Raw genomic sequence first — 24852 nt, 5'->3', positions numbered from 1 at the left:
GAGAGCGAGGAAGGGGGGAGCAGGGTGGGAGTGTGAGGGAGGGTCACGTGAGGGCACGCAAACACCCGTGTCTCGCCTGTTCCCCTGACAGGCGTGAGGAGAGAGCGACTCAGCGCTGCCGTGACCCCCGTGACACGCCACCTTAAACACCCATCGCTGTAGCATTTAGAGCCTCCCTCGCTGTAGCGTACCGATGGAAACGGGGCCATCGCTTGGCAGTGTGTTCAAACCATTAAGATAGTGATACTCTGACCTTTGTACCTCCACACTGAGAGAGAGACAGAGAGAGAGAGAAAGAGAGAAAGAAAGAGGCAGAGACGACAGGAGGAGAAAGACCAACTAAGATTAATAGCTGCCTTTTTGCTTCCGACAGCAACGGTTTCGCCTGCGAGTGTGTGTGGATGAATGATTGTGGGAGTGCATGCATTTTTTTTTTCCGAAGGATGATATAGTTGCTGTGTATATAACCTAATGTGCACATACATTTTTTTTGTTCACGACCCAGGGGACCGAATGTTCCTGACTGACACACGCGGAACAAAAGCACATTCATTCATGACAGTTTCAAGGCAAAAATGAGAATATCTTCAACATATAGCCTGAGCTCTGTAAGTTAATGAAAAAAAAGACTTCACATAAAAAGACCAGAGAATATACAGAAATCTGATTCAATAAGTCATATTAAATATATATATCTATACAGATTATAAAGAGTTATTTTATTATTTATCTGCTGAGTAAAATACATGTACCAACTATCTTCATATTCAAGCTGAATATGATGAAATGTCATGGACACACATGTGGAAAAAAGCATTCAAAGAATCTTTTCCTTTCAGTGCCAAAATAAAGAAATTCAAATGCTCAGAAATACGCCTACTCACAGGGTTCCTACGCAGTATGGACATGTGAAGTTTGATTTTTGTAATTTCAAGTTAGGAAGAAAAGGAAAAGGAGCGTGGACAGTTTTTTTTTGTTTCCAGACTACTGTTCCTATTCTGTTGTCAGAAATACAAAAATAGAAACATTTAGAGTGTTTTTCAGAAAACAAGTCGCATGGGGAGCATGTTAACAAGACTCACCACAGTTTTTTTAATTTTCAATTTATTTAATTTTTTTAACGTATGGGTCTATGGAGCCAGATCAAGGCCAAAAGATTTTGTTTAAAAAAATGCGGGAAAATGGATTGGAAAAATAAATTTTTAAACTGAAAGTTCAAGTTTTGATCTTAAAATAAATCAAAAACATTTTCATAATAAAAATTAATATAGCAAAAAGAATAATAATAATTTCTGTATAATTTTGATTTAATTCTGGTATTTTTTCACACATTATTTATTTTTAAATATATTTCATTCGAAATTAACCTTTTCCTAAATTTGCATTTTATTTTGATTTTTTTTTAATAATTCAAGATCAAAACTTGAACTTTCACTTTCAATGTTTTTTTCAATCAAATTTCTTTTTTTTTTTGTTTAATTAGCAAACCTTTTGGCCTTGATCTGGCTCCATAAACGTCAGGATGTCTGTTTTTAATTGCATGTCTGCAGATGTGTACAGATTCTGGTGCCTGTTTCATGCATGCATGTGTGTTTGTGAGGACACCTTCTGTCCCAGATGTCTAATTGTTGAGCTGTGTGTCTCTGGCAGGGCTGTGTTTACCGTGGAGCTGTACCTGCAGACGGAGCGAGCGCTGATTGTCGGAGCCGAAACACAGGAAACACAGCATGACTGGATCCAGGCACTAACAAAGGTGACACACTTTGCATACAGCACACACACACACACGCACACACTCATTTCCATCGGATTCTTTATAAGTTTGTTTTTCACTTAAAGTTAGAAAAAAGTGTGAAGCACAGCCATCCGGTACTTTTTCAGTCACTCTGTACTGTGCAGCTCAAACATTGTCCTCAGTGAGCCCCGAGCTGCCTTTCAAAAAGACAAGTGGCCGCACTATCTCTCCCCCCACACGCAGACAGGATCTTGTAATAACACCCAACATAAATATGTCCCCTATTCCCTTTTTATCTCTTTAATCCCGGGCAGTCCAGTCATAGATAGTGGGAGGTATAGCTGCATTAGTCCATACGTCTCTCCATCTGCACCACAGGCCCTTCCACACCTCCGTATTTCAATTTGAATCACACAACAACGGCCACACAGAGCCAGAGCAAGAGAGATAATTCAGCCAGAGAGCAGAGACTTGAGCAAAGGTTTATCCCTGCAAGAGGAACAACGCTGCACCTGTTTTTGTCGTGATGCCACAGTTTAAATAAAAAAAAAGTTTTAAGATGTTAAAGTTCTCATTTCACAGTGCTTCGTCCCGTCTAAAGTCGAGGGACTGGTGCAGAGAGACGGCGAGCTGATTGGCAGACTGCACTACAAAGAGGGCCACGACCTGTACCACTGGAGGGTGGGCTGGTTTACGCTGGAAGGCTCTGCCCTGCACTTCAGCCCAGGAGACGAGGAGGGCGAGGAGGAAGTCCTTCAACTCAAACAGCTGCAGGAGCTCAGTAAGCACACTGCTTTTTTTTTTTTGCATATTATTTCTATACTGCTCAGTCTGCCTTCCCTTTAACCAGATAACATGAGCACAGTAGGGATGTAAGAAAATATTTATACATTCAGTTATTGCAATACTATAGTTTGTGATTTCGATTCTCAAAAACAAAATTAAATTTTAGTTAAAGGGATAGCTTTAAGCTAAAAAGGTGTTGCTCTCCTCTGACTAAAAATTGAAGCAAATGTAAAAAAACATACATAATAATACCACAAAATGTCTCTGTAATGCTTGTCCGAAGTATTCAAAGTGTCCTGAAGCCCCGATGTGCCAAGTTGTTTTGAAAAACATTACTGCCGTCATGTTTTTAGCCTTGTCGTAGCCTGTATCTCTTATTATTAATAATAATAATTCTAATATTTTTATCATTATGAAGATTTTGTTATTTTTAACAATGATTTTTGAATATTTTGATGAAACTATTCCAATGTATTATTTAGAAAAAATATCAATTTTCAATATTTTGCAGTACTTGGTAAGCAATCAAAAGAACATGGCATTTATATTGAATATTTTTAAATTATCTTTTGCTTTAGTATATACCTTTAAAAGAACACCTCGAACACATTTTGAGCTCATTTTTGTTGAATTCATTTTTCCTCAGATTTGTCCCAAAATCGTCACAGTTTATATAAGCAAACAGTCCCTGGTTAAAAAGCTTCAGTGGAGCTTTTGATGCACAATAAATCAGGTTTTAAAATCTCACAGCCCAAAATGACTCTATCTACATGGTTGAGCAGGTCAGTGGTCAGCTGCTGAAAATCCTAGCTTTTTAAAATCCACTCTCACCATTTTGATATACTGCGTAATTTCCAAAAAGCTACCAGTCCATAGCCCCCATCTACAACTTGCATTTATAACTTTTTAATGATGTTAGAGGATGCATGTAAGCAACCAGTGTCAAAAGACATTTCAGCTTCTCGCAACATTACACATTTCTGTTAGGTCTTATCTTATTCTTCCATTATAAAAAAAACTTTTTTTTGAGGGGAATGGAGTGAGGAGATGAAGCAGACATATATATATATATATATAAGATGTTCTGTTATTATGAGGTCAGTACAGGTCAACATAATGTAATAAGACATCAAGCGTCACGCAAAGTAGGATTAAGATTTCCCTTTCTCACAAAATGTGTTTGTTTTAAATAGATTTTTATAATTTTTTTTAACTTATTAACAAAGTGCTACCCACACTCTGTAAGACATCTAAGATTAAAAACAGAAAACAAAAAACAAAATAGATTAATAATAATAATAATAATAATAATAATAGAAATTGCAAGAAATTAAGAAAAAAGGGAATGAACTGAAAATTAGTTTGAAAAGAGAGATAGAGAGAGAGTAACAGAGAAGGATGGGGGGCGGGTAAAGAAAAAAAATAGACGACAATAATAAAAAATATGGAAAATGTCCAGAAAGCTATAATAATAATAATAATAATAATAATAATAGCAATAATAATAATAATAGCAATAATAATAATAATAATAATAATAATAATAATAATAATAATAATAATAATAATAATAAATTTGATAAATTAATCAATAAAAGGGCGATTATTTCAATAATCAAAATAAAGAGAAAATAGAGGACAAAAAGAAAATCTATACAAAAAAAAGGCAGATAAATTAAGTCAGGTGACCAGGTTCTCTCAAATAGACCATCATCCCCCTTCACTCGTGCTGCGAGTCTTTTTTGGTTTCTCGGGGCCACTGAGTGACTGAGGGAGGTTTGTCACACATCCACTGCTTTAAAACACATCTTCTAGCAGGAGAAAGAGTTAGTCAGATTGAAGTCAGATTTATTCAGGGACAGAGTTTCAGATGGCAAGCTCAGGATAAAGAGACCTTAAAGTGCTTTGCTTGATTTCAGCACAATCAAATTCTAGATGAATTCACAGTATGATGCAGCAGTCTTTCTACTGCCCACTAGCATGCATTTTTCTAATATCTCCATCACATTTCTGGCAAACAGCAGTTATGTAAAGGGTAGTCGGTGGAGGGAAGCTGCCAGTTACGGTGTGCGGCTCGAAAGTTCACACATACTTTGGCAGATTGATCGATTGCGCCAGTGTGATGTGCGAACAGAAGGAGGGGAGAATCGATGGATCTTTTTAATCCATTTACGGCTCGACGTGGATCAAATCGTGCAAAGTGCCGCCCCGTCTTCTCACCTTGGGCGGGATAAAGAACTGCAGCGGCGCCCATTTTTATTCCAGGCTTTCTCAAACCATATTTGTCACAGCCGAGGAGCCGTTAGCGCCAGAAGGGACTGTGTTTTGTCGGGGGGATGGTGGGTTCTGGAGCACTGAAAGGATCCCTTTAGGAATCACAGTCTGTGACATGGGATTAACTGTTATTTTCTCTGCAGTGACACCGCCGCATGAAAGGTGCCCCCGTGTAGCAGCGAGGGATTTAATAAATACACTTTTCAATTAAAATCACTACATGTTTTCCAACATGCAGTGATTCAAACTGCAAGGAGTTCCTTGCAAGTGCATTCCTGGGTTTTGACTTCAGGCTGGCAGACTTATGACCTTTTTCTAAATCTTTTCTCAATAAAAGGGTTTCCACACTGGGGGAAACATGAATGCTCTAATATTTGGCTTTTATCATTTTATCCTTAAAAATTCTACATTTACTTTCAGAAAATCCTTGTTTTTAGTGACACCTCTCTCTATGGCCACTCAGGCCATGTTTACATGAGAACGTCCCTACAAGAAACAGACAAATCTTTCCTTTGTGTTTAAAAAAAATCTGAATTTAAATGATAACATTGTGAGAACGAACCTCATGCAACCACAAAAACAACCAAAAACCTGTAGTATGCATGCCAGGCCAGTAGTTGGCAGTGTAACTTTGTAATGACACGCTTAGGAGGAAGTCACCATGCAGTGTGGCTATGTCGTCATGTTCCCACATGTTTACACGGCGACAGAGGGGGATGCATTTTCAAGAGATTACACTCTTTCATTTCAAATCTATTACTTGGACAATATTTATTATATAGTGGTTTCAATATATCAGCTTTTGAGTAAAAAGAAATGTTAATACACAAATGCCAAAAATATGTGCAAGGTATTTTAGAAAGTGTCTTTATGCCAATTTTTTTTCAACAAAACCACAAGAAATTTGGTTTTTCAGTTGTAAGATTTTCCCTTAATTACATTTCTTTGTTGCTTTTTTTGTTTGTTTTTTCATATTTGCATTCAAAATTTTAAAAAACATGCCTCAAAAATCCAACACAGTGCAAGCTTTGCTATTGCTCCAAAAATCCCAGGATCCCTCAATTGCTTCCCAGCCATAAACACAGACAGTTTGTTCTTCGGAAATTTGGTTCAAACCAGAAGAACCACTTTAATCAATCGAGTCAAGGACTCTGCAAATATGGACAACAGGGGTTGTGATAATACGAGGTCATCATATAATTCCTTTCAAAATAAGCACTTCATACTCCCACTTGAAATGTGCACCAGCACCCAAAATCACCCCGTTTTTAGAGGAAAAAAACCATAATGGAAATCTCTTACAGGACGCCCAGTACAAATTACGTAGAGAACAAGGCTGCAGTTCCTTATCACACAAACATATTAAGTCATAAAAAATTTCCCACTGAGCTGTGCGATGGATAAAAGAGAATTGCTTTGTGTTTGTTCAAACAACAATGACAAGTGTTTTGCATTTACCTGATAACACTGTTAATAATCCTCTCTCAAGTCAATATCAATCTCAGAAGTTCTCCGCTTTCTTCTCGTGGTGTTTGGATCAGAATGAAACACGGTGCCCTTGAAAATCTGCCAGAGAAAATGAAAAAGAAAATGAGTTGTTAAGAGAGACTTTTGGGGATTAATTGCTTTTGCCGTTTTCGCTCAACATACAAAGGACGTGTTTTTCAGAATAAAACTGTTGCGTGTATTTTTTATTTATTTTTTTTTTTTTACAAATCCTCTTTTATTAAATTAAATTAGGTTTCCTGTCAGTGCCGATAATCGATCTCTGTGTTTACTAAAGAAGCAGATGCAGAGGTGGAGGAAAGAGAAAACAGCAACGTTTGTTCTTGTTTTGTGATGTTTTAATTGCAAAATCACCCATTTGAGATGTACAGTACACAGAAAATACTGTATGTACCTTTTATGGGATTACTTTGAATAGTTTAAATTCGGTAAATGTGGAGGTCGGCCCAAGTTCAGGGTGTCAGGGTTTTTTTTAAAAGGATGGCAATTCTAAGAATAAAAGAACAGTTAAATATTTTGGGAAATTTCTTGCATTTTTGCAGAAAGTTAGATGAGAAGTTTGAAACGGGGGTAATGCCAGCTGTGGGTTAGCTTAGTTTAAAACACAAAAATTTCTTGTTGTTTTTGTGTTTTTGTATGGATTTAACAGGGAAAAAATCATAATCAACAGACAGTTAGCTTATCCCAGAACGACATGTTTTTTAATTTAGTTTTTAACTTGATAAAAAAAAAAATCTACAAATAAATAATAGGATTTAGAAGCTAGCAGCAAATCAGCGAAATGAAAACCACAATGTGTCATTTTTATGTTTTGGTTTTTGTCCGGATTGAATAAACAAAATATAACGTAGCTAGCAGCCAGTTAGCATAGCTTGAACTATTACCTTTTGAAAGTTTTTTTTTGTATTATTATTGTTTGTTTGTCATTTGTTTTATTTTTTAGGGTTTTGTTTTATTTGTTGTATGTCTGCATTAAGCAAACATGATATTACATAGCTTGCCAGTTAGCATAGTTTAGCACAACTACTAAAAAAAATGGGTAAACGGCTAAAAAAAATCAATAAATAAAATAGAATACAACTGCCAGCAGCTCTAAAGTTAACTATTTAACACACTGTATTTGGTTTAGCACATATCTACATAACTACAGCTAACTTGCTGCTTGATATTAACCAGAGATACATCAAACTTCCAAACACACTAAAGGAAGTCGTCTTTTGGAAAGTTTATTTCCCAAAATGTCTAAAAAAAAAAAACAAACATTTTTTTTAATTACTTCTTGTGCAGGTAGCTTGTTAGTAAGCTTTTAATCTCCAAATGTGAACTGTTCATTCCGGCAAAGTCCAGACTGTTTTCTTTCTGCTAGTTTTCTTTTCAGCTCAACCAGTGGGAACTTGACTAAGATGAAAGTGCCAGATGTTGTTGCTTGGAGATTTGTGACTTAACTGCAGAGCTTCATATCTTTTTTTTTTTGGGTACTTTTTTCTGTGGTGCGTGTGATTGTTGCCATGATCCAAGCAGCTGTTTGAACCCACAGAAGAGATTATAGCTGAGCTTTGGAGTCCTTCCGCCCAGTTTTTCTGTATCCTTGCTCTGTTATTTTGAAAGATTGATTATAGAAATGAAGAATGGCAGAAAGTCAGTGTCTGTTTTCAGTTTTTTTTCTCGTCCTTAGTGCAGTCTTATTTGGTTGCATTTTGATGAACATTATGCAAAGCTAGATGACCACATATATACATATATATATATATATATATATATATATATATATATATATATATATATATATATATATATATATATATATATATATATATATATATATATATATATATATATATATAAAATAATTTTTATTATTATTATTTTCTTTTAAATCTATACCCCACTAGCCTTTCTTGTTCCAGTAACTCAGAAGAAATAAGAAAAGAAAAATGTAAAATAAAATAAAATAAATGATAATATGTATTATTATTATTTTCTTTTAAAACTAATTCTCTTTTCCTAATTTCATGCAATTCTTAGGACATTTCTTTTGGACTTGTGTATTGCCTTTTCAGCAGTGTTTTCAAAAGAAACCAAACCAGCAGTTCAGTAAAACTGATGTTGTTCCAGGTTTTAAAGCATTAAACTGCCTTTAGTGACACAAAAACCATACCCACGTTTTTCCTTACAACAAAGAAATGCTGTTAACTCCACTTGTGTGCATTCGACCACTGTACTGTTCCCTCTCTTTTCTCTCCACTGATATGTCTGCACATTTGACTAGTCAGATATGTCTAGACATATTGTGCCTTGTATTATTTGCAGTGATTGACTAAAAAAGTAAATGAATACTTAAGAGAGACCTTTCAGTGACAGGTAATGAATGCATTTTCAAGTTTCACGGCGAAAGCTTCTAAGCGCTCGTGCTTTTGCAAATGTCAGACCTAAACACATAACTTTGCATTAGCGCACAACGCGTTGCTCTTTGAATGTACACAGTTTTTGAAGCTGCTTTAACTTGTTACCCTTTTTATCCCCCTTCCAGCTGTCTCCACACATACAGAGGGTGAAGACAAGATCCAAGTCCTGCTGATGGTGGAGGGAAGAAGGTATGTCAGTCTTTGAATAAAAAGTGTGCTAATTGGCAACGCATTTGCAACGTGATACATTATGCCACGCTTTGTCTTGTTAGTCCAAATGCACTTTACCTGCTGTAACCATCCACGGTAATCAAAGTCTCGCTCGACTGCCTGCTTCAGTTGCAGAGAAGGTGAGACGGCGCAGGCCAACAGTCTCCCTTTTAGAGTAATCCAACGAGACTTTCCGTTAATTGCTCTTCGTTTGTGTGTTTTTGATGAAACCTCATGGGAAACCGGTGGTTGTTTATAGATGTGTGTTCTGCAGAAACGTTTTTGGGATTGCTTTAATCTTGTTGGTTGTTTATGTAATGATTTAGCAGAGCTTGTCCAAATATATGAGCAACTGTAACATATGAAAATTTGACAGGGTTTGTACCACTATGGAAACTTGGAAAAGTCATGGAATTTGCAAATAGTAATTTCCAAGCAAAAACTAAATATATATACTTAATATAAATGTATATTCATATATGTATATATAAAAATATATATGAAAGTTTTGGAAAAGTTGTGCAATTTTGTTTCACAAACCTGTAGAATAACATATGATGTTTTCAAGGACTGTAGTAAATTTGAAAATCTAATGATAATTTCTGTATTTCTAAAATATGCCTTACAAAGAAGCCTTCTTAAGTTTAAACATAACTCCCTCCCCAGTTCTTATAAAATTATTTAACATTCCTCCTAATTTCCTATAAGTTATGGAAAATTAATGGAAATTTATTGGTAAAAATGTGTATGAGCTCTGATATTAAACACTGTGTTAATGTTTTAAATTATATCTTGGCGTGTTTCATTAATACTTTTTTGATCTCTCTGTTTTTAATAGAACAGTTTACATCCACGGTTTCAACAAGATGGACTTTGCACTGTGGCACTCTGCCATCACACTGGCTGCCGCCACAGATGGCAAGGCGCTCAGCGACCAACAGCTGACTAAGAATGGAGTCCCCATTATACTCGACAGTTGCATCGCTTTTGTCACCCAATATGGTGAGCCAGATTTAATACTTACGGGAAGGGAAAAGTTTAAAAAATATATTTTTCTGCATTATTATTATTATTATTATGATTCCCCTTGAGGAGCTGGCTTATTCAGTATGCTGTGCCGTGATTGTTGTTGAGCATAATGTTGTGACATTATTCCATCTCTTTTTCACTGTATATTTTTTGTTTTTTTGAAATATAGACCAACTTTTCACTGCAGTATTTCTCCAGGATCCAAAGCTATTTGCAACATGCAAACACATATACAGTTTTGTGGTTGTTGCTATATCATTGCATGATAAATGCAAAAAGGTACTTATATATTTGCATTATTTGTGGTATGCAATGGAATTTTTCCTCTTGTCTCTCTTATTTGTAATCTCACAACCCCTCAGACTTACCTAGTGATAAGAAAAAAAGTTATCCAACCATATCCAATAGTAAAATTCTTCTTGTGTGTTCATGCATGCAGACCAGGGTTGGAAATTATTTTTTTGTCCACCAGCAATTCCATTAATTAGGCTACCTTGTGTATTATTTTATTTTTGTTGTTGTTTGTAAGATGTTTTAAATCAGCAGCTGCAGTGACAGTGCAGACATGCTCAGATGCAAAAGTCCTGGAAATGCTGACCATTTAGAGCAGACTAGGCTTTTTTGGGAGAGGGAGCTTTAAGAGATATGTGCTAAACAGAGCATCTTAGATATAGGGTAAATACAGGAAATCCTCAACAGACGGTATGATTTTAAAAAAAAGTTTTTTAAACGTTAAAGAATGTAAACATGTTCTATTTAAAACCTAAAATATGTGCATGAACCTGAAAATGAGCATAGAAAGTCCCCTTCAAGTGCATTTTATTGATTGTTAATGCAGGACTTTTACTTGTAATGGAGTACTTTTACACTGTTGAACTGTTACCTTCTCTTAAGTAAATGATCTGAGTACTTCTTCCACAGTTTTTATGACTTATATTAGACCCCCAAAGGGTACTTATACAGCAGAGTTATGAGTGATACGCAAGGTAATGAGGGATTGGCATTAAAGTCAACTCTGACTGAAACTGTGGTACAGAAGGTTAATACACCTTGCAACTGCAAATTTATTCTGCCTGCAATTTAGATTCAAATGTGCTTATATAACGTTATTAAATCCCACAGTTTAGCATCCATAGTGCTGGTTATTTCCTGAAAACTATAGAAAATTTAGATGGCAGATACTACACATTAGATGTGGGGTAAAAATGTGCAAAAGTCATAAAGTAATGAGCCAAACAATTCTAGCGCGAGTCCCTTTTTTTGACTGTGTAACCAGGTTTGTGCCAGGAGGGGGTCTACCAGAGGCCGGGTGACCCTGGTCGAGTAGCTTCACTCCTGGAGGAGTTCATGCGAGACGCCCGAAATGTGAAGTTGAGGAAGAAGGAGCACCAGCTGGAAGATGTGACGGACACCCTGAAGAGCTTCTTATCCCAGGCAGAGGACGCACTGCTGACCAAGGAGCTGTATCCGTACTGGGTGTCTGCCTTGGGTATGTGATGCATAATAAGCAGAAATGTAAAGTGTAAAAGACATATGGGTAATGGTTAGATTTTCGCAATATGCTCCATGTTTTCTGTCTGTAGTATTACAGTATTCAAGGTCTTTGGACAAGAGAGACATCATTACAGATAAAAAAACAGATTGAAATGTAATTTGCTTCAGTATTTCAAAAAAGTGCATTCTGGCCCTCGTTGCCATTGTGTGTCCATGGTCGTGTCTCGGCTTACAGTTTATAATATTTGGCATTTCACAGCAGATTACATGCGTTTGGTTTTTATAGATGAGAAGGACGAGAGGCAGAGAGTAAAGAAGTACTCCACTTTCATCGAGAGTTTGCCAAAGATAAACAGGTCAACCCTTGATGCTCTGCTCCAACATCTGTACAGGTACACACACACACACACACACACACACACACTTCAAACTGCACACTTTTAAAGCTTTGTGCTTGTGAGGCTATTTCAAGGTCGAGGTTGCTGTGAGGATCAAGTTTATCCCGAATGGAAATGCATGTGGACAACTACAAAAAAAAACAAAAAAAAAACACAAAGATGCCAAAACAGCATTTTAGTTTCGAGTAAAATAACTTTTTTTGCTACAATGCATGTATTTTACAGCTACAGTCTGTTTTTTTTAGTTTAAGATTAAAATGCATTAATTTATTTCATTTAAATAAGTTTTTGAGACCCAAAGAGGTCAACCTGTCCAACAACAAGCACTCAGTGGGGCGTGAAAATGAAGTGAAACTACTTTTTCCAAATTATGCATAACTCGTGATGGAAATACATTTGTTCGATATCTTTGTTGTATGTCGCATTTCTGATGGGATTCAGCCTCAGTGCCTGCCTGAACTAGACCCGGTTTAGATAACCACTCGTTTTAACTAAATTTATTGACATGATAATTGCTAAAGTCCGGAACATAGTTATTGATTGTTTTTTAATATTGATGCTTTGTTTTATAATACTATAGTATGTTGTTTAAAAATCATAAAAATGTCATATTACAGTATAGTATGTGTCAAAAGAAAAAACCTAAAAATCTTATAGTATAGTATGTGTCAAAAAATATATCAAAATGTCTTAGTGTAGTTTGTGTCAGAAAATGTCATAGTACAGTATAGTATATATCCAAAAAAATCATAAAAATGTCATAGTATAGTATGTGTCAGAAAAATCATAAAAATGTCATAATATAGTATAGTCTGTTTAAAAAAAAATCGTAAAAATGTCATAGTATAGTATGTCATTCAAAAAATACTTTTTTTCATGTTTTTGTAAATAATATTTGTGTTAATTGTTAAAATTATTTGAAATTTAACTTTTTATTCAAAGCAAAATCAGAATTAATGACTCATAATCATAAAACACATCAATAAATCACTTAATCATATATTTGTATTTTAAACTTAAATCATAGCCTTGTTAGTCCTGGTGGCTGAGAGAACAGGTGTAGCTCTACAGATGCTTCACTGCATCACACATCTAACAAGTGTGGAGACTCAGAGATCCTGCACTCTAAGCAGCCCGAGGCTCGCTGTTTGTCACCTGCTGATTAGCCTGTTGTCCCCTCTGCTCCGCTAATGACCCGCTCTGCCCTCTGTTGTGTGATTTTCTTCTGACCGCTCAAGTTGGATACCTCCTCAGATTTTGTCTGGGATACTGTTCTGCGTGTGGGGTAGATGTGGTGGCAGGTCTTTCAGATAATACGAGCTGATTTTCTCACTGACGTAGCAGTCCCATGTGGTGGAAACTAATGAATCAATCCAAAAATGTTTGTAGCATTTGTTGGAATTTTACAAGTGAGACAGAAGGATTGGCTCACTTTTAAAAAATCCAGTAATTAGCAAAACACACAGTTGAAGCCAGTAGAAGCCAGAGCTATTTTTTAAATATTTTTTCTTTTTTGCTTTATTATTTTCAATACAAAGCACTATCAGAACAGAGCGACAGATAAATAACTGCCTGTATTTACCTATTTATTTTCAACAATCATACATACTGAAGTCCGGAGTTCGCTTCTCGTATGGATGTGGTTTTTTGGGTTTCTTTCTACACTTGACCATGTGCCTCTTTTGCGTAAATCTAACCATCCGTGGCTTTGCTGCTTAACTCCTAACTGACGGTCCATTGGTTGCCATGTGTTGTTGTGTAAACATCGTCGGTCCACCATGTTCATTAATTGACACCACGGTAACTGCATCTCGCAGCGTAAACAGCTAACGCATAAGGATACCTAAAGCGTCATAAGTAGATGCAGAAGGTCACTGACAGAGCGGCACCATGTGACGAACTGGGCTGAGAGCGTATTGGGAGCTCACACTCCTGCAGCAGCAGCAGCTGCAAAACCCATACAGTCTGTTGACAGAAGGTGTGTTTTTAATACACACCACTCCAGTCACATTATGCACTCAAATGAAGTACTCAGCTGGTATCTGTATCACTTTAAGGGCACTGGTATGGTAACTTTTTAAATGATACCCAGCCCCAGTGAGCAGTCAGCTTTTTGTGTAAAGATTCTCATACTAAATTATTCAGTCCCACAGGAGGTGCAGAGCCAAAAGAGGCTAAAGGTAACATCACAACTTGGATCCTGTCCTGCGGCTGCTCCCACACCACAAACCTGTTCTCCACCTCGAGTTTCATTTGGATACAAACACTGTGCTGTCTTGATGTCTCATTCACTGAAGCTCCCATTACACAAGTGCTCCCTCAGAAACCTGCAGTGGATAGTCGTGATTTAGCCGCATTATGTTAATGATGTGGATTGTTTGGAGAAGACTTAATTGGCCCTTTGCTGAATTTGGACTGAGGCCTAACATTTCACTAAACTCTCTGTGTCTGAGTGTACAGTGTGTGTGGGCACGAGAGACTGAGAGTTATTGAGCAGGAGACTGTTTGTGTTGATCTCTGTGTGTGTGTGTGTGTGTGTGTGTGTGTGTGTGTCTGTGTGTGTGTGTGTGTGTGTGTGTGTGTCTCCGTCTGTGTCTGTGTGTCTGTGCAGGTACATTTGGGTTATTCTAACCACGTCTCTTTGTGTGATTCAGGATTCAGCAGTGTTCCCACCTCAACCACATGCCGAGCGAAAAACTGGCTTCTGTCTTCTCCTCCTGCTTGTTCCAGACTCAGGGACAAACCCCACAGGAAACCAGCGTCGTCCATGACCTCATCAGCAACTACATTACACTCTTCAGTGTGAGTCACAAATGTTATTTATATACTTAAATATGTATTGCCATTTGATAGTGTCGATAGTTGTGTGGAGCTGAGTTAGATGGCGTCTGATTTTTATTGTATAAACACTGTTAACATCAGTAAAAAATAGGATCATACAGCCAAAATATGCTGGTATCATCTGCCCACTTTCAGTCTTACGTAGCTACTAGTCATGGTTAACTTATTGGTTAATTTGTTGTCAAAAAACAGTCAAAAATGGAAAACAATGTCTTTGCTGACTGTACTGATTTTAAGAAATCACAAATTTTATTGAAAACAACAGGTCACCAAGAACCAAAAAACTACCATCCGAGTCTTGTTCAGGACATTTTTTGCTTGAGGCGAGTTGAGACCAGGCAGGTTTATGACTTATGTAAGATAAAATATATCTTAATGCTGAAAAACTGATACTGACTGAGCATTGACTGAGCAGTCTCACCTTCTCTGGTTGTTTTCGTTTCTCCTATAATAAACTAATTTAAGCTATGATTAAATACTTTAAGTGCATATACTGTGAATGCTTCATATATGCATTTGAATTTTGAACAGAAAAGCAAAAACTATAGATATTTCATGCTCTTATTTTTCAAAGTGAAAATAATGTTAAGAATTTGTTTTTATTCCTGACACTTAAATTAAAACTTGACTGTGACTCCTGAGACATGAGATTTAAAAATGGGTGACATCACAGTGGTTGTGTCCATATTTGTTACAGTCTATACTGAGGATCCACAGAAGACATTATAAAACAAGCTTTATTATATGTTTCATAACCTGTAAACAGGTCGTTATATGACAAATTGGTGGATTTATTTCAACATTTTAGATTAATCTTACTGTTAAAGTACATTAAGTGAATACAAGTGACAGTGTGTAGGATCTATGTCTGTATATAAATGTTGACATTATGTAATAAAGTCGTATTGATGATTTTGGTGCAGCACAGTGCTGGATTTAAGATGATTCTTAAATCAGTGTCAGGTGAAAAAACATATAAAGCATACATATTTCACCAAGCTGCTTATCTAAACTAAACTGCACACATTATTTTATTTACACACTCTCACTTCAACCATCTGGGGAGCAGAACTGTTGCTGCCAAATCTCCACAATTGGCTTGACTTTGCTGATGTGCGGCTGGGCGGGGGTGTGGGATCAATGTTACCCTTGGAGAGCTGCCTGGCTTACGGGATACGCAGCACAGAGCGACTGCTAATTCCCACCAGAACGCCTGGATCCCTCTTGTTCTGACGTTAAAGGAGGAGCATTCACTCCAAATCGGTTTCGGGACGCCATCATTCGCATGACAAATAGCCATTAAGCTCAACCAATCATGAGCCCAATGGCGGCGAATACACACGCTGTGACATAAAACGAGTGAGACATCTCGCTAATTAAAGCGCCAGTTCTGTGCTGGATGTCGTCGACGGGGCCCATTATCAGGCCTAAACACACACACGATGAGTTTGTGAGGTTTTTTTTCTTCTCCCAATCTTCTCTGCCATTCGTAGAAGTCTAACAAAGCAAATTGTTCTCTGAAAATGATAATAGTGTTTAAAAAAAAGTTGGAATAAAAAATATCATTCCCACACAGAGCTTTGTGAAAGAAAAGAGTATTCACTTGGTGCTGAGCTGTGTCAAACACTCACAGCCAACTTCCTCCTTCAAAATTAGTTGTAGAAGTGTTAGCTGAATGACCCAATTCTACAGTTTACGTATGATGCTTTTTTTATGTCCCTACGCCACCGACTGCTGTGGCCGGAGGCAGGATGTTTTTGGGTTGTCTGTCTATTCCATTCATTGTGAATGCAGCCTTGATAGACTTTCTTCAAATTTGGTAGATTGTTTTACTTAGACATAACGATGAACTGATTCCATTTTGTTGGTCATAGGTCAAAGGCGAAGGCCATTTTTACCTCTTTCTCCCTTTCTGTTAAATACTATATCGCAAGACCTTGAAGGATTTTTTTTTTTTTCAAATTTGGCACAAACATCCACTGAGACTCAAGGATGAACTGATTCGTCAAAGTTTGAGCTCGACGTAATCTTTCATCTGTTTCGTTTTGGTGAATGGGATATCTTCAGAACACCTTAAGGGAAAATCTTCAAATTTGGCACAAACATCCACCTGGACTTAAGGATGAACTGGTTACATTTTGGTGTCATAGATTAAAGGTCAAGGTCACGGTGACCTTGTCTTCCTCGTTCTTGTGAATACAGTATCTCAAAAAACACTGTAAGGATTTTTTTCAAGTTTGGCACATACGTCCACATAAACTCAAGGATGAAGCGTTTCGATTTTTATGGTCAAATATATAACGTGACCTTGCATCCATCACATTCTTGTGTACAGTATACCTTTAGAACGCCCTGAGGGACTTTCTTCAAATTTGGCGCAAACGTCCACTTAGACTAAACAATAAACTGATTTGTCCTTTTCTGTGAATGGGACACCTCGTCTGAGGAGGGTGGCTGAAGGTCACTGTGACCTCACACAAAGTACTTTTGGCCATAACTCAAGAATTAATAGGCTAATTTTGACCGAATTTCTTCACTGTGACATTATAATGTTCTGCAAACACGTTTCTGGCCATTACTCACATCATAACTCGAGAACAGAAAGGTAGATGTGGTCCGATAGTGAATTATTGACACTCTTAGCTGTCAACCTTGAAACTGTGCTGATTTTATCGATCTTATGTGTTGACAGGTTAAATCTGTGCAAATCATCAATGTTTTCCCAGACATGGTAGTAAACTTTGAGTGCAACGTGACTGGTACACAGAGGAATATGGCCGCGAGGCGATAACTCTAGTCGCGGGTTTAAACTAGTCTTCTATGTGTTATTTTAAGAGCTGAAATTAATCCTACCTTCGAAAAATGGTTTTCTGATTCTATCAAGCAATTCTCTCCTTGTTGGCTCGGTTTGAATAGGTGTGTTTGTGTGTCTTGGTGTGTGTCCAACAGGTCAATGAAGAGCGGGTGCAACAGATGGAGAGAGAGAATAGTTTCATCACACGCTGGAACGAGAAGAAGGACGCCACGGTAAGTCGACCCGCAGAACCTAAAATGGAAATCACCGATGGGCGTTCTGTTTGTTTGTTTGTTAGTGTGTGTATTGATTTGTCTGCATGAGTCAGGGTCTCTCAAATAAGGGATTCATTTGAGCAAGTTTCCTGTTTTTCTGGCAAAAATGAAGGTGGGGGTAACGGACGGGGGGGCGGGAGAGGCAGGAGCAGGCGAGGGAGGGAAAAAAGGGCTTTGTTCCTGTTAACCTTTACGGCAGGTACTTTATGCCTCGATGCCTCATCCTAGAAAAACATTTGGTTCAGATAACTGAGGGAAAAAAATAAATCACATGCCGCTGCCGTTGTTGAAATCTGAAATAAGTTGTTTATGCCCGCTCCTTTCTGCTCTCCCCCCGCCCGCTCCTCCCCCCACCTTGTCCGTAGGCTTTCAGAACATGTCTGCTGCTGTGGGTCAGGAGGGTTACTCAGTGGAAAGCCAGTGCTATTATAAAGCTGTCGGAGGTGAAATTGGGACAATGGGTTTTTTTTGGGTTATGGACCCAAATTTCGAGGGTTTTTACCTGAGAAAACTATTGTCGCAAAGTAGAAAAGTTACTTCTTTTTTCATTAATAGCAATTATTTAGCGAAATTACAAGTCAGCATGGTGAAAACCTTTCTGTTGAGATAATGGATAAGCTTATTTTAGGGATGATTTAACATTAAAACAAAGTTAAACTTTGCTTAAAGTCATTAAAATGTCACATTATTAATTTCCTTTAAAGTAGTACTTACTTCGTGTTATTTGCATAGTTTGGACTCTCATTTTTATCTGTTATGACAACTTTCGACTCACTGGCTTTATAAAAACACTGACTCCAATGCCAGAATTTTTTTTTTCTTTGCATTGTACGTTTCTGCATTTGCATGGTAATATGTTGCAGCTACGTCTTAACTTGATGTTTCAACAATTGTTTATTTATATCTATATTCCAGCAGGAAAAGCGGAGATTTGATGGTTTAAAAGCCGCTGCAAAAACACCAATGATTCGCTAAATCAAAACTGGTTTTGTGTGTTGATCTCAAACAGTAGTCTGCAGCTTTGCAATTATTTTGCCTCCATGTCACGCCACTTACCATCCCCTCACCCTCCAGATGACAAAGTCAGCTCTGCGTCACTTTAGAAAGGTACTGATATGTAAGAATTGTTACATATTTGTAGTTTGCAGAAAGGTCCAACATTTTCTCCTGGCAGCTGAGAGGCCACTGGCTCCACAACAACTGAAGTCGAGTCAACATAAATACCAGTTAGTTAAAGTGAAAGTAAAAGTAAGAAACTGTAAACATCCATTATTTTCATCCGGTCCATGCAGTCCTGCTTCATCGTCACTCAACCTAAAGAAAAATGAAAAAAAAAGTTGGTAAAATTTCCCACGCACAGATTCATAAAGGCTGCACTTATGGTGGTTATGCATGCAGTTTATTTATAGTGGTATGTGGCTCAGGTTTATATAAGCTATCATGTAAAAAAAAAAGTACCTCAGTGGGTTCAGCAGTCTGTTGGAACAGTGCAAAATGTTCAAATCTTTGTAGGCCTGGGTTTTTCGAAATAGAGCAAGATTTTCAGCATTTGTCATATTTCAATCATAGCAAATCATGTAAAAGGTGTTGGACGGTCGTGAAAACTTGTTTTTCACCGTCAAAATTTGTCCTGTCAAGTCTCTTGGATATGAAATACTCGACAAAATCCAGAGTGTCAGAGCTGAAAATGAAGCCCTGACCATCACTGGACAAAATTAAGCAAACTGACGTCTGGATTGGCTGCTCAGCGAGGCCGTACATAGGCACAGTGCTACTTCCAGACAAATTGCCAGCAGGGAGGGAAGTCAAGTTAGGATTTAAAGTATAGGATGTTGCCAACAAATGGCTCCTGGGTCTGCACTTGCACACTTTAGACACTTGCAGGAATCTTTTCTCAGAGGGCTCGGGCTCCGCAGGTGAAGGTTTTGACCTCAACTGTTTCCTTTTTAAAAGGAGAGAATGACAAGGAGGCCTGAGCTCGGCAAGTGGATGGTATGGCTAGACAGAGGGAGTAAGTAAATCAGTGATATAATGAGGTGCAAAGCAATGTCATGCCTTCTAAGTTAGAAGTGGCACTTTAAAATCAATACTTGCATTTACAGCCAGGGTGAGTGCAGAGAGTTTATGACTTTGGTAAAGATTAGAAATGCCTTCATTTCGAACAGAACATTACTGTTTTTCTTACTCGTTGCTCAGAAATCTGTCTGTCAGCAAACCATTTAACACTTCTTTTTGTTGCACTTTGCTCACTTTTCCAAGTCGGTGACATTTTTACTTCAGGGGCGAGGGTTTTCTCCAGCCCCCCTGAATCTTTCAGGTTTTCAAAATGTGTAAATGAATAGAGAAATCTGATATGATTTAGTAAATCCTCTTCTGCCGGTCTAATATTCACTTCAGAGTTCAAGGTTATTTACTTGGCGTAGTTGGGGGTTCATTTGCAGAGCTTTGTAGGTAATTTCCATATGCGATTACTTGCATTCAGTTCTCATAGAGTACTCAAGTATTTATGAAAAAAAATAAACGTTAGAAGAGGAATATAAATTAGTCGAAAAAGGATAAGTGCAATATGAAATTAATTTATCGAACAGCCGATTGAACCAAAAATTGTAAAATAAAAAAAATAATGTTCAAATGTGAGATGTTTTGCAGTGATCACCCTTTACATTCACAAAAATAAGTTCTTTACAAAAATAAAAATAGTGCAATTGAAGGGTCCCCTGGACCTCCCTACAGAAGTCTGGGCTAAGCCCTGAATTACCTCAAATTCTACAAATCCTTCGCGTCCCTGCATGCATCTGACCTGCTGCGACTGGCCTCTGGCATAATTTAATTTTGTAAAAGTGGCCCCCAGGCAAAGCAAGTTGAGTATTTCTGTTCAGCAGGATGTTTTTTTTCCTTGGGAACTATCATGTTTTTCACAAATTATGTACAGATTATCAGTCATTTTATTATCTGAAATGGCTTGAAAAATAATATGTAGCTGCAATAAACGGGGAAGAACATCCTCCTAGGGGATAATTGCCCCAGCAACCGCAAAGTTTTGGCCGAGCCCTGATTATTTTCCACATCTGGCTCCGCCCCTGCTTTACTTCTTATCAGTCATTTTCCACTCGACCGAAGCTGTGTTTGTAAAGCGTGTCTAGTCTTTTTCCCATTGCATAACAATGAAGGAGGAGGAGGAAGAAGAGTGTACTTAGCAAACCAAGATGGCGCCATATCTGTGTGTGACATTTTAACAATGACAGCTTTCGCTCCATTGGTTCAAATGACTGTAATTTCGGTGTCATTTTAGGGCCACGGAAGTCAGAAGTGGCTTCCTCCCTCTTATCATGCGATAGTTCTGCCGGCTCAAGCCGATAATGTCCCTCAGTTCACCTGCACATTAAAATGACAAAGGAAAAGTAACTGTAATTTCCAGACAGCCGAGGGAAAAGAAACCTTTTCGTGCCCACTTAGTCGTTCATTTTCTAGAGATGGATCACCAAGCCCCTCGGCGAGAGATCCGGATTTGGTGCCTTAAGTATGACCCTGTATCTCTCTGTCTCTTTATCTCTCTAATTTTCATCTTCCCTCCTAACTTCTTTGGTTTTTCACACCAAAAAACTCAGATTTTAATTGGATGCAGCCCCAGCATGGAGAAAGGTGCCATGATTTGTACTGACAAGAGCAACATTACTGGGAGTTTGACCTCCTAAATGTCAGGCAGAAAGGCCACATTAGAGTCATCCTTTTAATTTCACACAGGTTGCATTGAGTTAAAGACATACATTTTCTCTTTCAGCTTCCATCTCTTGATTTGTGAGTGAAAAATTCAAGCAGCACCATATGGAGGATTATTTCGGTTTATGTGTTTTGCTGCCACTATTCACCTCAGTTCTCAAATTAAATCTATACCAAGGATAAATAGAATTGTTTGTTTTATATATAATCTATAAGAAGCTTGTTGGTGTATTTGCAAAGAGCTGGACAAGGGGAGCGTCACCACGTGAATGTCTATGCAGCTGCAGCAAATGTGATTAGCTTAATTTAGCTCATAAGATAAAGACTGGAAGCAAGGGAAACAGCTGGCCCAACTGTGTTCGAAGTTGAAAAAACACACTCTCGAGTTTAGGTCATCTTAAAACCTTTAAAGCTTAAACACCCCTTTAACCCCTTGTTAGCAACCACCTGTCTTAAGACACATAAAAGTTTACAAGTGGGGTATTTACTGACATATTTTATGTCGTAGAACAAAGGTGAAAAGTCTCTTAAGTTTCGTTAAGGCTTTTAACCAAAAACACATTTAAAAAAAATCCATTGACAAGGGAACAGCAGGTGCTAAAACTAAAATTAATTTCCGGATTTTAGGACTTATTACTTGAGTTCTCTTTGATAGATATGCTCTAAATATTGTACAGAGCTTCTTTAACATTTTGTTCTGTGTACTTTTATTAGCTCATGTAGCTTTCAGAAATGAATACACAAACAGAGGATGACTAAAATCAAAGTTTTTGGGGATTTGATTTGCAAAAAAGCAACACTTTGTGAAGGTGGTAAAGGGAAAATTGGATGAAATATATTCCCTATTCTGCAGTGTACAAATACAAGGCTGAGAAAAGACTTACATTGAGCACATATCTCCCTCTTGGCATCTCTTTTAGTTTTTTAGTTTTTTTTCCATTCCCATAATAACCCCTGAACATTTTTCTGGGTGCATCTTCAAAAACATTTTTTTTAAAAACTGAAAGCACATTTAAAGGTAACACCTGGGGAGAGCATATCAGTTTTAGTGCAGGTGAAACATGCACTCTGCGCTTTCCACCTTTACAAGTTTGTCTCATGCATGTTCTCTTTATTTAGCCAGGTTTTGCATTCCATTAACGCTACCGGGATTTAGTTTGCCTCCAGCTAAGAAAACGACCTTTGGTTTCCACAAATCCTCTAACCGTTTCTCTCACTTTTCTCCATTTAGATTCATGCCACACTGGAGCGCGAATTTAGAAGAAAAGCCAATTAATCCGGCTGCATTGTTTTTGTAATTCAACTGATCTCTCTGTCTCACTCTACTTTCTTCCTCTCTCCCCCAGTTCTCTCCAGCTGGGGACTTGATCTTCGAGGTGTACCTGGAAAAGAGAGAGCCGGAGAACTGTTGTTTAATCAAGGTATAACTGTGTGTGTGTGTCTGCGTTTTATCTGTGCACCTGGACTTTCAGCTGGCATGTGGGCATGTGTGTAAGTGCCCACGGGTCCTCCGGTGGTAAGGTGAAATAAGAAAGAGAGGAGTGGAGATGGAGTGCGGGACGAAGGCAGGTGAATGAGGGATGAGGGCGGGTAGAATGAGAGGTGGAGAGGTTGATAGAATAGGGCTGAGACATTCGTGGTTTAACCTGATGGGATTACCGCCCCTGAAATAAATCAAAAGCGAACTAATCAAAGAAACGTCTGATTCAATTGTGTGAGTAATTGCGTTTTACAAGGCACGCGGGCTGCTGTAGGTTACAGACTCCTTTTGCAGGTCGGCGCAGCTGCAAAATAGGGATGGGGTTAAAGAGGAGCACTCAGCAGCACAGTTTGACTTTAACACTCCACTTTCTCTCAGAGGAGTTAAGTGGCACATTTGCTTTGTTCACTCCTGTCAAGGAACACCGGATAACTCGACAAAGAAGTATTTAATCAGTGGCTGTGAGTCGGATATCTGCAGGTACATGTAAACTATTGAGTCAAAGGGAGACATGGTAGAAGGTGGTGATACCGATCCACGGAGCTTATGATCTGAGCTTTATGCAGGTTGTGCTGACTTTGCTCAATTGTTTCTGTTTTATTTGATTTGGCTTTTTTGCCCAGGTATGTATTAACCTGTATGTTGTGTTTGCGGTAGGTCTCTCCGAGCATGAGATCGTCGGAACTCGCAGAAACGTCGCTGAGTATGAGGAACGTCACTTTCAGCGCCGATGACTGCTGGACCACCTTTGAGGTCATTGAGAATGGAGAGTTAGGTAAAACAGTATTTCCCAGTTTAAGATTCTCCAGTCACCTGATGAAAATACTGCATTTAAGACAATGATGTGTGGTTATCTCCAGCGCTGATCAAAATTTGGTGTTTAACAGAGTAGTTGGCACTGTCACCCCAATTGATCACAAAATGTTCTTTTATACCTCCACACCAGTGACAGCTTTGGCCTCGTAAATGTGATCTCAAAAACCTGTTGAGGAAATTACTGCAAATTTGGCACAAACAGCCACTTGGACTAAACAATAAACTAACTCCATTTTGTGTTTACATGTCAAAGTTCAAGGTCACTATGACCCCATATGTCTCATTCTTGTAGACTGTATTTCTCATGAACACCTTTAGGGAATTTCTACATTTAGCACAAACGTCCACTTGGACTCAACAATGAACTGATTAGATTTTGGTAGTCGAAGGCCAAAGGTCAAGGTCTCTCTGGCCTCACAAAACATTTTTTTTTTGGCCATAACTCAAGAATTTGTATGTGTCAAATCTAACTACTGAATTGCTCTCTTGACCTCTGAAAATCAAAGCACTACACGTTATGGGTGGAGAGTGCATTCAGAGGTATGTAATGAAGAGACATCCTGATTTAATTTTTTTTTCAATTACAAAAATATTTGCTTGTTGTAACTAAAGCATAATTGAATTATAGTTAAGTAAAAGAGCAATAGGCCGTGCACAGGTGCCTCCTCAATCAACTTACACCAAAGGACCTCCCCTGCACTGTGATACAGTTTAATCAACATTCAAATTTGTTTTAAAAGGCAACATGTGTTTTTCTTTTTTTGCACCGTACACAAAAAGCCTCTCTTCTAATTACCACTTCTAAGAACCAATTTGAAGAAATTAAACAAGCCTTTTATTTTAATCAAGTAAAAGAGCATCTTCAGTCACAAATAATACATTTTCCCTTTTTGTTTGATGGAAGGTCGAAGAAGTCATTTATTTTTAATTGACGTGCTAGATTCACAAAAGCCTTAAAAATATGAATATTTCCACACACGGATCTGTCTGAAAAGGATTGCCTCTTCCATTGTAGTGTATGTTTTTTTCGTAATATCACTGTGTGTACACACAATCTGTTAATTTGCATTTTTATTCAAATTTTCATGT

General features: G+C 37.8%; 1 protein-coding gene across 6 annotated transcripts in view; it reads left to right on the top strand.

The window, feature by feature from the left end:
- The window catches only part of arap2 (ArfGAP with RhoGAP domain, ankyrin repeat and PH domain 2), a 226188-nt gene that overhangs the window by 99887 nt on the left and 101449 nt on the right, over window positions 1-24852 (top strand). For all 6 annotated transcript variants that reach the window (XR_015775777.1, XM_088073950.1, XM_042511854.2 and 3 more), the window contains exons 17-26: window positions 1651-1753; window positions 2318-2516; window positions 8832-8895; window positions 9755-9918; window positions 11222-11434; window positions 11726-11831; window positions 14492-14639; window positions 17628-17705; window positions 22814-22888; window positions 23605-23722. Coding sequence is in view for 5 of the 6 variants with exons in the window: in XM_088073950.1 (XP_087930076.1) it covers window positions 1651-1753; window positions 2318-2516; window positions 8832-8895; window positions 9755-9918; window positions 11222-11434; window positions 11726-11831; window positions 14492-14639; window positions 17628-17705; window positions 22814-22888; window positions 23605-23722 (1268 nt within the window). In the remaining variant the exon portion in view is untranslated. The remainder of the gene's footprint in view (window positions 1-1650; window positions 1754-2317; window positions 2517-8831; window positions 8896-9754; window positions 9919-11221; window positions 11435-11725; window positions 11832-14491; window positions 14640-17627; window positions 17706-22813; window positions 22889-23604; window positions 23723-24852) is intronic.

The sequence above is a fragment of the Plectropomus leopardus genome, chromosome 23 (genome assembly GCF_026936395.1).
Source record: "Plectropomus leopardus strain MGB_pleo_1.0 chromosome 23, ASM2693639v1, whole genome shotgun sequence".
Taxonomy (NCBI): domain Eukaryota; kingdom Metazoa; phylum Chordata; class Actinopteri; order Perciformes; family Serranidae; genus Plectropomus; species Plectropomus leopardus.
The sequence above is the reverse complement of the archived record's forward strand: the minus strand, read 5'-3'. Positions and strand labels throughout refer to the sequence as shown.